Source organism: Sorex araneus, chromosome X, assembly GCF_027595985.1.
Source record: "Sorex araneus isolate mSorAra2 chromosome X, mSorAra2.pri, whole genome shotgun sequence".
In the NCBI taxonomy this organism is placed as follows: domain Eukaryota; kingdom Metazoa; phylum Chordata; class Mammalia; order Eulipotyphla; family Soricidae; genus Sorex; species Sorex araneus.
The window spans coordinates 270029708-270044498 of NC_073313.1; the positions used below are offsets into that span (position 1 = coordinate 270029708).

The 14791-nt window shown below is 49.9% G+C and overlaps 1 protein-coding gene across 6 annotated transcripts in view; it reads right to left on the reverse strand.

The window, feature by feature from the left end:
* Positions 1–14791, reverse strand: part of TENM4 (teneurin transmembrane protein 4) — a 708342-nt gene that overhangs the window by 149014 nt on the left and 544537 nt on the right. For all 6 annotated transcript variants that reach the window (XM_055123102.1, XM_055123103.1, XM_055123101.1 and 3 more), the window contains 2 exons: positions 13479–13693; positions 11422–11632 (listed from right to left, as the gene is read on the reverse strand). In XM_055123102.1, the coding sequence (XP_054979077.1) occupies positions 11422–11632; positions 13479–13693 (426 nt within the window). The remainder of the gene's footprint in view (positions 1–11421; positions 11633–13478; positions 13694–14791) is intronic.

Sequence of the window (14791 nt, forward strand, 5' to 3'; positions counted from 1 at the left end):
TTTCACCTTCTCATCTAGGAGAATGTTATATTTCCTAATTATTCATGTCCTGCTTTATAGCTCTCAATAAATTTTTGCCATTTTTTGTCACACAGCTCACATATCGTTCTCATTAAGATGATATTTTAATTTTTATTGATTTTTTTGGACTGGGACATTTTTCATTATATTTCATAACTGGTTACTGCAAGTATATGGGAAATCTATTGACTTTCGAAAGCTATCTTGGAGCCCAGGGACAGGTTCTGAATCCTGATTAAGCACAACAGTCTTTTCAGTGACTGTTTCTGTGTCCTCCAGAGCGCAAATGTATCCTTTACAAAAATTGATAACTTTGTCTCAGGCTCTGTCTTCTCTCTGTTTCCTGCCTCATGTTGGCCTACACTTCCAGAACAATGCTAACATTTAGACAGAGTCTTATTTATTAGAGATTTTAAAGGGACTTTTTTAAAGGGACTTTTCCCATCTTTTTAAAGCAGTAAACAATGAATTTAAATTAGAAATTACTGTTTCTTATAATGCTATGAATCTTCTTTCATTTTCAGTAGTTACAACCTCCCATTGTTATCGAAGTTGTTTTTATCATATGTAGAATAAAAAGACAGCTCTCAGGACAGGGAGCTGGAAAGATGGTAGAGATATGCAATAATTGCAAGTGTGAACCACAGCCCTGCGGGTGAATCTGAGCTTCCTGACCTCATGTGGCCAGCTTCTGTCCCATTTGGAAAATGGGCACAAAACGTCTGACAGGCCACACTGTCAATGAGAATGGAATCAATGCGAATTAAGTGAACTGATGTCAATAAATGGTGCTTGATGTAGTATTTGGCCTCTAGGAGACTCTCAATAGATTCCACATTCCTCCCTCTACCATTTGAAGGAAGAAGATAAGGGTGGTACAAATACTTTTTCAAATGCAAACTTTCCAAGGAATAGCTTGCATTTAGACTTGAGAAAACTCAATGGGATTTGTGAAAAAGACCACCCTTTCTTCTTGAGTGCCGAGGGATTCTCCCCATTTCCCCCAAGCCCACCGTCTCTCCTGCCCTCTTGCAAGGACTCTCTTGTCCTGTGACACAAATGGAAATAAAAAGTGAGGTTGACATGTAATATGAACCAGGAATGAAACAAACTATGCCTCTATTAGCCCCGAACATGAGTGCTGTTCAGATAAAGGCCGGAACAAGCAGCCGCTCAAACTGAAACCAGATGTTTGGGGGCTTGGAGCGCGCCATTTTTTTTTTTATAACCCTTCATTTAACACTCATATCCCTGTCACATTGACAGAAGATCTTCTGCTCTGTTTCAGCAGCAGGAATCCTGCCCAGCCTATTTAAAGGTGCCATCAGAAACCTTGCCCGACTATAAAGATCAAGCATTTCTCCCCCAGTGCAGGTCCCTGGGTCCAAAGGGCCCACGACCAGCAGGCGCCCAGACACGTCTCAGAGCAGAGCCGGGACTGCACATGCACTGCCAGCGGAGAAGGAAGGATCTTGGGGGCTCCAGGAAGGGAGATCTTGTCCTGGAGAGACCAGGCACACACGCAGGATGAGAAGACCCTGGATCTAGACTTAACTTAGATGCAAATCCTTGACTCTCTGTGAGACTGGGGGAGACTCATAAAGTTTTTGGAAATGTGTTTCTTCTCTACAAAGTCTGGATTAACTGCTCCGGTCTCCTTGGGGCTGCTAGAACATCTGCTAGATAATGCACACGGAGTAACAGCACACACCCTCGTCCGCACCAGGGACTGTGACTGCCACCAACGATAGCCATCGCGCATGGATGGCCTATCTATCTTGGCCCAGGTGGCAGGGACTGGCTTCAAACCAGCCCATCTGGCTTCAGATCCCTGCCTGAACCACTCCCTCTCTCTGCTGCGACACTACTAGCAGAGTGACTGGTTTAAGTTCAGCCTGCATCCCGTGGAAGGGAATAAATGCCCCATCCAGGGCAGAAGGGCCTGCTCGGGCAGGGAGTCCATTTCTAGAAGGGCCTGTGGCTCCTGGCTCAGTGCTGACTCTCCCCGTCCACTCTCCCCCCAGTCCGGTGGGGCTTCATCCTCCATCGCTGCTGCTATTCTGGGCCCACAGGAGACCAGGTCTCGCTCTTCCTCCCCCAGGCCTGCCCCCTGCACTCCCCCTTCCCGCATCTGTCCTCCACCGCGTGCTCCCACCTCCTCCCATGAATCATCTCCCCTCTCTCCTGGGCCTCCCACCTTCTCTCCTGGCTCTGTTCCCACAACTGACAACACGTGAGCTGCTCCGCCCCCAACCTGACACGAACCTTTCCCTGAACCTGCCGCCTCCTCAGCCTCCTGGCGCTTGTCTCCTCCCTGCTCTGTGTAAGGGGATTGTTTCTCCCCGACACCCTGGCTCACGCCTGAACTCCGGGTGACCTTGCCCCCACCTGCAGCGGAGGTAGAGACTGCTTCCTGGAGGCTGACAGCCTTCCCTACGGGCCCATTTCAGCACCTTCTTTGTGATCAGGCCCTCTACTTCCTTCCCAGCCAGTCTGTGCATCTTTTCCCCATTGCCTTCCTTATTCTAAGTACTGGGGTTCCACCATTGCTCCCTATTTCTCAGCCCTCTACTTTCCCCCAGTCTCCCCCCGACCACCACCCTCTACACTAATGATACCCCTTGGGCTGATCTCCAAGGTAGAGATACCCCAGAATCAAGCACGGGGGTTCTCCTTCTGCCCACCAGTAGCTGCCAACTGCTAAATTCCATCAGCACTCAAGTCTGGTGGGAATTTCCCCTCCCCCCCTTCTTTCCCAAGAAGCCCCATTTCCTCCCCAGTACTCTAGCCAAATTAGTCCTACCAGGCTGCATCCAATTCTCCAGGGTGGAGCCCTCCTCCTTCTCCCTTACAGCTGAAATACAAGGGGCCAAAGAAGCCAGGTTTGACCTGTGAATATTCCTTCCGTCAGACAAAAGCCCCAGCATTTGCCCTAGTTCAGGAGTCTTTTTCCACCAAACTCTATCAGTTATTAAAAGAGTTTTTTCATGGGTCACCCCATTTTATCTTATTTTTTTGCTTTTTTAGCCACACTCGGTGGTGGTCAGGGGTTAGTCCTGGCTCTGCACTCAGGAATCACTCCTGGCAGTGCTGGGGGACCATACAGGAGACTGGGGATCGAACTCAGGTTGACCGTGTGCAAGGCAAGTACCCTACCCCTGAACTGTCTCTCCAGCCTGGTCACTCCAGTTTAGAACCTACCCTACTCGTCCATACTTATTGCGAAAGAGATGGATCCAAGGGGAGGTCCATCCTGTATCTCCACTTACAGGCTCACCGATGTTCCCCACACATGAAAAGAAAAGCCAGATCCACACGCTAGCCTGGTTTGGTCTTATTTCATTCTCTAGGTTCTTCTCTGAGAACCACTCTAAGTTTCTCTTCATGTCCAGCCCTCTGGGCACACCAGCTCTCACACAGGCACATGCTACAGGGAGAGCTCGTGCAGCAAAGTGTGGCTCCTAGATCCAGAGAGACAGGAATGCGATTCCAGCCCCTCCCTGGCCGGCTCTGTAGCTTCTGCCTGGCCGCACCGACAGGAGGGACCCTACCTCTGTGTATGTGTCTTAAGTAGGGTCTGATGCAGCTTGTGTGATTGGACAAGATGGGACTCAGAGTATGCACCAAACACAAAAGCTACCAAAACAAAGACCCACAAGAATCTGCAAGAAGAACCGGGCATTTGAGAAATTCCTTTAGGAATATGAAGGTGACCAAATTGGTAAGAATGAAAAGAAGTACCCTGGCATGATTTGGAACCCACATTTCCCATTTCCGAGCGCCAGCCACTCCAGCACAAACCATTTAAGGGACTGAAGCAGCTTCCCAGTTGCTCTGCGCTCTGAACCCAGCACTTGGGGTGTGTGGGTTCCCCAGTCAGGAGGAGCAGCACTTCACCTGGCAGGGCCCTGGGTCAGGGGCTGGGTCTTCTCTCTGCCCCAGGAACACTGCTCACTAGTGTTCGCAGTTCTCAGAGAAGGTTCTCAGCTTCAGGGAGCATCTGTGACTGTTGACTCCTCATCTGGAGTTCATAAATCCGTGCCGAGCCATGTTCAGAACCCTGAGCCAGGCAGCGGTGGCTTCCTGTGACCCAGTGGCCTCATGTGCCTGTGGCCTCAGGCTCTCCTGGTCTTAGGCTCTGCTGCGCCATTTCTAAATGGCAAAGCAGGCCCATCTATGCCCATCTGCAGAGACCACGTGCAAGTAAGAAGGGATGGCTACTACCTCACCATCTCACTCAACTACCTCCCTTTTGGGGTGACACTTCACTTCTGCTCCAGCCCCACGTCAGGAATGATGATGGTTCCTATGTGCTTTCCAGCTCACAGGCACTTGGCTCACAGCAGATGTTCCAGCACCTTCCACAGCCAAGGCAGAAGCAGGGGGCCCTGTTACCCACCCCTCAGCTCCTGAGGAGCAGGGCGCTGGGGTGTGCACACATCTCTGAAGAACTGTCTACAAAAGGGCTGTTCTCCCAGCCAACCGCAGGCTCGAGGAGGTAAGGATTCTCCTCTCTTCACGCAGTGGCTCCAGCACTTAGACAAGCAGATGTTCGGCAAATGTTGACCGTGTGAGACATTTACAAATGTGCTGAGAGCTGAGGATGAGCCACATGCTTGCATGTCACGGTCTGCCTCTCCAGAGCTGGCTTCAGTCCTAGTTGCAGGGGAGCTGGATGAAAGTCACATTTGTCTCTAGCCCTGCAGCTCATACACCACGATTCAGAGGTTGGCGGGTGGGACTCTGCAGCCCTTCCCTTACCACTTCACCTCCCTGTCCCAAGTCAAGTGCTGCAGACTTGGGTCCTTGCAGGGGGCAGTACAGAATGAGAGGATTTGGGAGAGGGGATCATGCCCACATGTGGGAGGGGCCCAGAGAGCCCCCAGTAAGCATCTGTGCTTCAGTTGCCAAGAAGGGGAGGAGCAAATGCCTTCATCATCTGAGAGAGTGGAAAAGAGTTATTGGATGGGGCCAGAGTGATAGTTCAGTGGATAGAGCATTTGCTTGGCATGTGGCTAAGCACGGTTTGATCTGAGGCATCCGTATAGTCCTCTGAGCTTGCCAAGAGTGTATCCTGAGCACAGAGCCAGGAGTAAGCCCTGAGCACTACTGGGTGTGATCCCAAAATAAAACAAACCAAACCAAAGTAACTGGAAAAGAAAAAGTTTGACCATCAGTGACCAACACAAAACCTTCACAGATGAAACGGGAAACTCCACCTGAATGGGAAGGGTAGGAGTCTTGGGGGTACGGGCATGCAGGCAGGTGCCTACTACACTGCTGGCACCCTGGGAGCTGGAGGTGTGGACACCACCAACTTGAAGATGTGACCCCTTAGAGGATGCTCAGTGATGCCATCACACATGGGAAATCTGGTCCCTGGGATGTTAAGGATGGAATGTGTTGCTAACTTGGGTCTGCTTGGGAGAAGCTGGTATGTCATAGAGGGCATCTAAGCCTCAGTTTTCTTATCTGTCACATGGAAACTATATGAACACTCCTGCACACAGCCAGTGCTCACACATGATCCATTAGAACTGTCACCAGGGTCTGTCACCAGGTGTTTATGCCACCCTGCATAAGCCACGTCCCTTCTCTGAGCACTTCCAGGCTCAGCTTGAAAACTGTTGGATTTAAAGGAGTAATAGACGTAAAGGGGCATGGAGTATAATGGATCCCAGTCACCCCAAGGCGATGCCCTGAACCAATCGTGAAACAGTGACCCTGGCTGTGGGAGTGCTGAATGGAGGACCCAGCGCCTTCTGGACTGTCCACCTGGACTTTGTGCAGCCCCTCATCCGAGCCTCTTACCTGCAAGTCTCCTTTGTTGGGCCATGTCCTCATTCACCCTAGAACAGGACATTCTCTCCTCTTCTCTCCTCTTCCTGCTATAAGCTCTTCCCTGGGAGCAACACTTCATCCTTTGGAGGGAGGAGCACCCCAGTGATGGTCAGGGACCACTCCCGGCTCTGTGCTTAGAAGCCATGACTGGTCATACTCAAAGCCACCCCTGGTTGTGCTCAAGGTTCTGTGCTCTTAGTGATGCTCAGGGGACCATAAGTGGTGCAGAACTGGACCCACTGCCACAGCCGCCGTAGCATATAAGGGAAGTGCCTTAATGCCTCTACTATCTCTGGGCCCCGCATCTTAACACCTGGGGCTTCCCGAGACAACGCCAATCTGTTGGTTCTGTTTCCAAAGCCTCCATCCTGGCCCAGGCCCCATCAGCACTGTCAGAGGCTGGTCAGAGCTTTCCAAAGAGCATCCCGGCTGCCACTTCAAGAGATGCTTCTGAATACAGAAACTGAGGCAGGAAGTTCAAGCCACACTCCGCCAGTGCTTTTGGAATGAAGCAGCCACCTAAGAAAAGAACCCCTGTCCTTGAACCCCCAGCTCTTCATCTACAAAGGGGAATCAAAATACTTACTGCCTCAAGTTCTTGTGAAGCTTAGGTTTCAGAGAGAAAAGAACTACGTGGTATACAGACTGACCTCAAGTTTCACTGAGTTGCTGCGTAGAAGGAAAATGGAAGCCAGTCTAAACTTTTAAAAAAAAGGGCAGTGTCTTGAGTTTCAGAAAGCTGCAGATTGTTGAAGATGAAAGATCTCACTTCTGAGTTTGATTTTTTTTTATTTTTGTGGTCACACCTACACCTGGTGATGCTCAGGGGGTTACTCCTGGCTCTGCACTCAGGAATTACCCCTAGAAGTGCTCAGGGGACCATATGGGATTCCAGGGAGTGAACCCAGGTTAACCAAGTGCAAGACAAACACCCTACATGCTGTACTATTGCTCCGGGCTCCCCACTTCTGAGTTTTGGGCTCAGACAAATACACATTTAAGCCTCTGCCTTTCTCTTTTTTTTTCTTTTCTAATCTCAAGTCTCTCATATGTAATAGGAAGTGATAATAAAAATAAGAGCAACCACATCATGAGTTTGTTGCAAGGCTTAAGATGTGCTAGAACATTATATGCCTGAAACTTCATAATGGATATCTTTGTAACTCTGTAAGTCATGGCAGTTCAACAACAGCAATTAAATTACATTAAAATGTGAAGAAATGGAAAGAATGTGCTCAGTCCTGTAGGCTGAAATGGAGAATCACACTCAGGGTGCCTGTGTGTGCCTCCTATTCCACTCACCGTGCAGAGGCACATAAGGCCCCAGGCTCCTGGCCAGTCACACGTGGTGTTGGAAAGGCTATTCATGCCGAAAACAGCAGCATGTCTTATTGTCTGGTTTTATTTTATTTTGGTTTGGGGGCCCGAAGCGATAATGCATAGGGCTCACTCCTGGCTTTGTGCTCAGGGATCACTCCTGGTAGGCTCAGATGACCATTTGGAATTTTATGGATCCAATGCAGTCAACTGCACTCAAGGTAAGTGCCCCTTCCACTGTACTATCACTCCAGTCCTCGTTGTTTTATTTTAGAACTCACTTGGTTTCAGAGCTGTGTGTGCATGCATATGAGTCCACACAAGATGTGTACACAGATCTAGGCCAGAGGACCCGCAGCCAGTGTTCTCTGTGCATATATATTTGTGTATATAGTCGGTAAAGTGCTTTAGGAGTTTCTTCAAGGCAAAAGATAAACTGATTTAATTTAAAATCATCAGCTGGATTAAATCATCTGCCTTAAATGGAGGGAAAATGTGAACGTATACATAATGTAGTCATTTGTTAAATTAAATACAATTATTTCTCCAGTGACTTAATTACAAACAAACATAAAAACTCTGGATTCTGACATCTTCAGATCTTCTGAAATTCTACATTCCACATTAAGCACTTCGTGAAGGGAGGGTAGGATTTCAATTTGTGTGCTAAGCAAACCTGAGAGCTACAATTGTACACCACGACCATAATGACTTCACTAAAATGAGACCGAAACTTTTAATTAACCTGCCGTGACAAATTATAGCTCGGTGCTCACAGGTAACGATCAGCGACAGCTGAGACTCAGTGCTGGGGGCTGGGGGTGGGGTGGGGGATTAATAGCAACCTCAGCATCAGTCTGTTTTTGTATTCAGGGAAAAAAATAGAGGCATTCATTAAGCAATCACCGTGACTTGCAGACATGCAGACAGGTCAGAGAAAATGTACAAGAAGGGAGGCAGGAGGAACGACCGGGAGAGAATGTTTCTGGCGCGGGTGTTGGCTTGTGCTCCCTGAGCTTCACAATAGCAGAGCGCACGGGTCCAATCTCATTCTCCAGAAGAGAAAAGTGAGGCTGAGAGAGGTGATGTGGCCATCATCACAGAGCGAGTGTGGACAGTGGTGGGAGGGATGGCCAGGGGTGCTCCGAAAGTGCTTGCTTCTGAAGCTTAGTGGATGGACCTTTGGCTCGGAGTCACTTGGCCACTACTCAGATCTCCGTGACTATCATTTCTGGGAAAAAGGCCGAGGAATCTTAGTTTCAAGCTAGTTAAGTGATCCTATCATACAACAGCGTTGGAAATAAAGAGACGTCCCAGATCAACATTGGGTTCTCCTTCTGCCCAAGCTCTCGTTCTGCTACCTGTAACACGCTCTGAACAGATAAACGGTGTCTGTCCACACGAATCATGTGATGTCTATCTCTAGGTGCTGCCCTGGAATCTAAAGATGCCAGCCCTCCACCCCACCCCCCAGGCCTGCATGCTAACAACACTGCACTACACACTGCATCTAAAAAGCACAATATAGCCTTCCTGCTCTAAAAGATACCACAGGGTTAAGGGAGGCAAAGGAAAATTTCATCATTTAGGTGAGAATGGGAGGACCAAGAGGGAAAAGCAAAACCTTCTCCTTAATTATGACAAAACAGGTTAGCAAGCTCCGACAAGCCGAAGGCTGGCAAAAGTACCGAACCCTACCTGCTTTCCATTTCTCTGTAATGCATCTCCTAATTAAAAGGAGTGATCTTTGGGGGATTGTGTTCATAGCCTTCTGCATTTGTGCTTGGTTATTAAAAATAAAGAGTTTTGATGGCAAGAAGGTCGCACTAAGAGCCGGACATACTCTGCACCTCTTTAGGAACTGTGTTGTTGACTAGAACTCAAGCAGGGGTGCCGTGATGGGGCCAAAGCTGCATCCTGGGTCTCCGTGGCATTAGTGACCACTGGGTGGCATCTGCCGATTCCAGACTCTCAAGACATCTTGAGCCAGAGAACTCAGAGACGCGCACAGGGTTAAAACACCAGAGTGTTGAATGCAGAACTGCATACACGTCTGTACTGCAACAGGAGGGACCCAGGGTGCAGAGATCGCCAAGCCCACAGTTCCCACCATCCACCACTGACACATTCAACCCCAACGACCATGGGAACTTTAGAGAGGCAGAGAAGAGCATGTCCCAGGTCCTGCACTTCCAACTCCCAGAGACAATGACCAGGACAGGCTTCCAGACACAATGGCAACAGTGGGTCCCCTTCTTCTGTCCCAGGGCCTTCATGGTGCTGGGGCAAGAAGGCAGCTACTGAGCCTGAATTGAGTGAGGAAACTTATATACATCACCCCCATCTTTTTGGAAAGGCATTTGCTGCTGCTTTGCTGATACGAAGTAAAACTCTGCAAGCGAAACAAGGGGCAGATGGCCTGAAAAGAAAGAGCCAGGGTCTGACTCCATCTGTTCATTCGAAGGGGCTGAGATGCTGATTAGAAAGTCCCTTTCCCATACCCATGTGCTCCAAGAGGCAGGGGACAGGCGACCAGATAACAGCGCTGTGGCCGATGCCCAGTGGAACACGGCTCTGCCATAGAGAAAGAGGAGCTTCTGCCTGGTCAGGGGTGAGCTCTGTGGTACCCAGAGTCCTTGGGAACAATGTGGTGCTTCTCGAGGATGATTAGATGGAACAAAATGAGGAAGTGAAGACCATGAAAGGTTTCTTTCACTCAGAGACAGAATATGGATAATGACAGCAAATAAACTGGCAAGAAACAACAAAACTAATCACTAGCTCAGTACACACAATGACAGTTTCCAGAGGGAAGGAGGGTGGGTGAGGGAATTGAGGACAGAGGGCTTTTTGGTGGTGGCATGGCCCTGAACTTTGATGGGGGCATAATGGCGAGGCACAGATCAAGGGCTGAAGCTAAATCCCTGAACCTCTATGATGCTGGAAACCAGCAACCAGTCAATGTAAATTTGATTTAAAAAAAAAAACCACCCAGGTTTGGTGAGAGCTTGTGTACCCAAGGAGAAGACCCAGAGGCTTTTATTTAACTGCATCCTCGTGGCTGAGAGACTGGCAGTCCTGGAGATGGAGTTCTGGGGCAGCTCTAAAGCACACAGAGCTTTGCACTCAGCAGAAGGTCCTTCCCAGGTACAGTGGCTTGTCCAAACTTGATTTTCCAGACTCTGTCCTGGTGCCTTCTTTCTCCTGTTTGTTATTTTTGTTGTTGCTTTGGGGGCAACCATACCTGGTGGTGCTCAGGACTCACTCCTGGATCTGTGCTGAAAGTTCACTCCTGGTGGTGCTTAGGGAACCATCTGGAGTGCCGGGGCCAGCCATGTGCAAAGCAAACACTCGGCCCTCTGTACTATCACCCCAGCCCTGCCCTGGTGCCTCTTTAGAAACTCTAAGACACTGATTTCTGGGCCAACACCATGACTACCACTACAATGCACGGTGGGAAGGAAAGCGGATTCCACCTGTCTGTACACATGAGGAAGCAGAGAAAGGTTCCAGGGAACTGACACACAGCCTGAGAGATGCCCAGGTGCTTGCTGAGAGTCGTGACCACCTTCTGCGTGCTGACCCTCGATGATGCACATTGCTCGGCTGGCCGCCGGGTTCCCAGTAAACCTCCCATCTCTCAGACTGCGTCCCCACCGCAGCTTCAACACGATGCTGGTCTCCCATTCTCTCCAAGCCTTTATGCTCTTTTCTCGTCTACACTGCTATTGGCTTCTTAACAAAACTGACAGGAAGGGAGGGGAAAGCCACACAAAGCCCCCATGCTCTAAACCCCCAATTCAACGCACACACAAAAGCAAACCCCCAAAACGCAAAGGAGTGAGTGGAACCACATGAGAATAAGGATAAGAGAGTTTTTCCAGAGAAGTGATGACTAAAGAGAGGTGGTCTCCATCTGCCCAGCACGTAGGATTCCTGTTGGTGCCTCCCACCTTGGGTCTTTAAAGGCATCTGTGGCCCCACACGCAAAGAGGCCCAGGGAGGGATCCAGCAAGGCGGGCAAGGGCCTGGGGCTTAGAGGGTCTCCATCTGTCCTGGATGCTCAACATCCATTTTTCTGTTTCTCAGTGAGCCCGGCCAGGAGGCCTCATGCCAGGCTTGGGGTAGGGGCATCTCTAGTGCTGGGCAAGGCTGGTCCTTCATCAGCTCTAGCCCCAGCACCTCCAAGTCTGTCCCACCCAAAGAGACACAGCACATGGTCCCCAGTGCTGCCTTCCTTACCAATGGCGGTGGTGAGAAAGGAAACCACTTCAGACTCCTTCCCATCGTTGTAAAATGCCAGGTGCCAGGTCCCCGAATCTAAATACTGGATGAAGCCGGTCTCGTGGCTCGAGGGGGGCACGACGCCCCGGGACTGGCGCTGGGGCCCCTCCAGGCTCCGTGCCTCCGGGCTCAGCAGTCTCCTTCCATCCAGCAGCTCCACAAAGTCAAACTGAAGTTCAAAGAGAGCGTGGTTAATGCAGGGGCGGCTCCCCGAGGCTCAGCTCCCACAGGGGCCGGAGAAGGATAGAGGGCTGCGCCAGCCGGAGGGGATGGACCAATCCCAGCTGCATCCCTGCAGCCTCAGGACCATCTGGGAGTGAAACAGAGCTAGCAGATTAGCCTACAGCTCCTTTTGCTTTGATCTTGGCAAATAGGTGGCAAATCCTTCCCTGGCAGAGATTGTGCTGGGCCAACCATGCTTCTCCTGGGAACGCAGTGAGAGGCCCCGCCCTCGGTGATGGAGAGAGTGAGGGCAGGGCCGGGGCTGGGGCTCAGGCACCTTCAGTGGCAGGACGTGAGGACGGACCCTGACTGGCAGCTCACTTCCTTTTGTTAGTGATTCTCTCTAACTGCTCTTGATTGAGGGAGCAGTGTGAGGGGAACAAAACTGGATTAGCTCAAAACTCTATCAATAATTACATGCTGTGTCAAACATAATTGCCGATTGATTTGAACCTGCTAGAGCCAGACTCAAGAGTAGCATTAACAGCAGGTAGGTGGGTAAGTTCCACTGCCCTACTTGCAAGCAAATTAAGTAATTATTCACAGTCTTCCTGCCCATCTACCCACCCATCCATCAATCATCTGTACACATGTCATCCACCTATCTTTCCCTCCATCCTTCTGCCCCTTCATCCTTTTATCTGTCTGTCCATTCCTTTACCTGTCCATTAATATGCCCCATCATCCATCCATCCATCCATCCATCCATCCATCCATCCATCTATCCAGCCAGCCACCCATTCTTCCATCCATCTATTCTTTCTTCCTTAAAAAATGTAGCTATCTATTTAGTTATATTTTTAAACAAAAATCTTAAATGATTACTATAAAACTAATTTTCTTCTGAAACACATGCTGAGTATAAACATGGTTTATGTTATTCCAGCCCCAGAACTAAGGCCCTTGGAGTGTGTGCTCTCCATCTTTGTAACTGCCAATGCAAGCATCAGCCTGGATGAGTTTTCCAAGTGTTTCTGGCACCCACATGTCTGAGTAAATGTGTGACCTGGAAGGAGAGAAGGAATGTGAGAAACCAGAGAAGGACCATTTATTCTCTGTCAGATCTACACTAGCTGCCCTGCTCGTGCTATTTTTTGACTCTTGACCACAGTCCTGCTGATAGGCTTTGGTCTTCCTGTCTCTGCAAGCTGGGAACTTGCTTGTAGAGGAAAACCAGCAGACCTGAGGTTCACACAGTTGAGAATTTAAATCCAGGTCTTTTTGGCCCAAATACTTCCCTTTCCCTCCTCCATCCCATTTCCTAGAAATTCAGGAGACTAGCAAATAACAGGAAAGCTACTGTGAGATTTCCTGGTTTCTTACAAAGCCCCAACTACCCTATTCACCTAAACTTTGGGTTCTGAGAGGGGTATGGGGATGAACGGGGTTTAAAAACAAATGCAAGAAGGTCCCGTTTGGCACTGGAGGATCTAGGTTGAAGCATTGGGCTGGGCTGCTTTTCTTAGGGGGGTGGCGGTGACTTTCCCAATGTACTCAGGTCTGGGGACCCTGCTGATGGTTCTTGGTCAGTCAGGCTCTTGATTCAGTGCAAGTGTTGATCCTTGAGCTGGCGATGCGGCTGATGTTGGGGACCCCCAGTCCACCCCATCCTGGGCTGCTCCCTCCAGTGCTCAGGGGACCGTGTGGTATCAGGAATGGCACCTGAGTGAGGTGCATGCTAGAGGCAGCCCCAACCACAGCCTTGTCTCCCGGCCCTGGCGCCAGTCTCCCTGAAGGTGCACGGGCTGGCACTGAAATGCCCAGGGCTGGCAGAATGAACGGGATCTAGTTACCTGTGTATGTGAGGGAGGGAGGCCTTTCCGGCCATATATGCCAACAAGAGCAGCCTTTCCCAGAGACACGTTGAATTTCAGGTGCACGGGGTGGTCGATGAAGACCTGAGATCTCCAGAAGGTGCCGGGAGGAATCTTCTGGGAAGCCCGTCTCCCCACGTCGATCTCTCCGGAGTCTATAAAACTGTCCTCTGGAAAAAAACTACTGGGCTTTCCTACCAAGACATGGGGAGGGGAAGACAATGACATCATGGTTAGCCCCAGGGGAGTGGGGAGCAGGGCATCCGAGTGAGCCAGCACCCTCACACACACACACACACAGTGGGCCACTCCCAGGCCCCCACTCCCAGCCCCTTTGAAGAGCCAGAATATGCAGAATTCTTCCAGTGATGCTCAAATTGTTTCGCTAAAAATGTACGTTCTTCCAAGCAGTATGGGTCCTCCCCAAGGGCCATCTGTTTACTGCATAATCCACAGCTTGTTAAGATATATTTTGATCCTAAAAATAATCATTGCAGATCACAAGACACTGGCTCCGTATGTACGTGCGTGCAAGCAAGAATGTGAATGCTTAAGCAGAAAGACAGAGGGAATGAGGTGTTGTTATTAAATTTACAACTCAGAAAGCCTCCCTGCTAGCCACGGGTGCACCACCAGAGCAGGGGGCGGTGTTGCTAAGTCTAGGAGTCTGTGTGTATGGGCAAGCCGCATTCTGTGGCTGAGATACGTGAGCGGGGGTTGAGATGGGAGCAGGGTAGAGGCGGGGAATGGGAGGAAAAGGAAGTATCCATTGGTGATGGGGGGGGGATATTTCTGTTTAGATGGGGGACTCTGAACATCATTTTTGTGCTAATGTAGGTCAAGTTGAGGGAATATCTCCACTTCCCAGGCCCAGTCTGTGACACACTTAGTCCTTTCAACAGGCCTAAACCTGCAAGTTGCTGGGGCTATGGGCAAGAGTCCACCTTCCTGCTGATCTCTGTGGCCAATCAGGAGAGCAGCAGTTTTCACTGGGGTACCTCAAGTGCCAAGTCTGTTTAGGCATGAAGCACACTCACACATGAACAACAGGAACCCGAACTTCCTGCCAAACGCCAGCCTTCTAAGGAGCAGGAAGAGGGCAGAGGAGATGACAGGGAGGGGCAAAGACCCCTCCTGGGGACTTTACCAAGCCCCAACTGGGCAACACCCCATCATCTTTGTCATCTGAAGGCACCCTCTGAGCATGCTTTGGAAATTATCCAAGAGACGCTCTGAGAGCAAGAATCCATTTGTAAAGGAGACACGTTTGTGGGAACTTTTTGTAAAAAGCA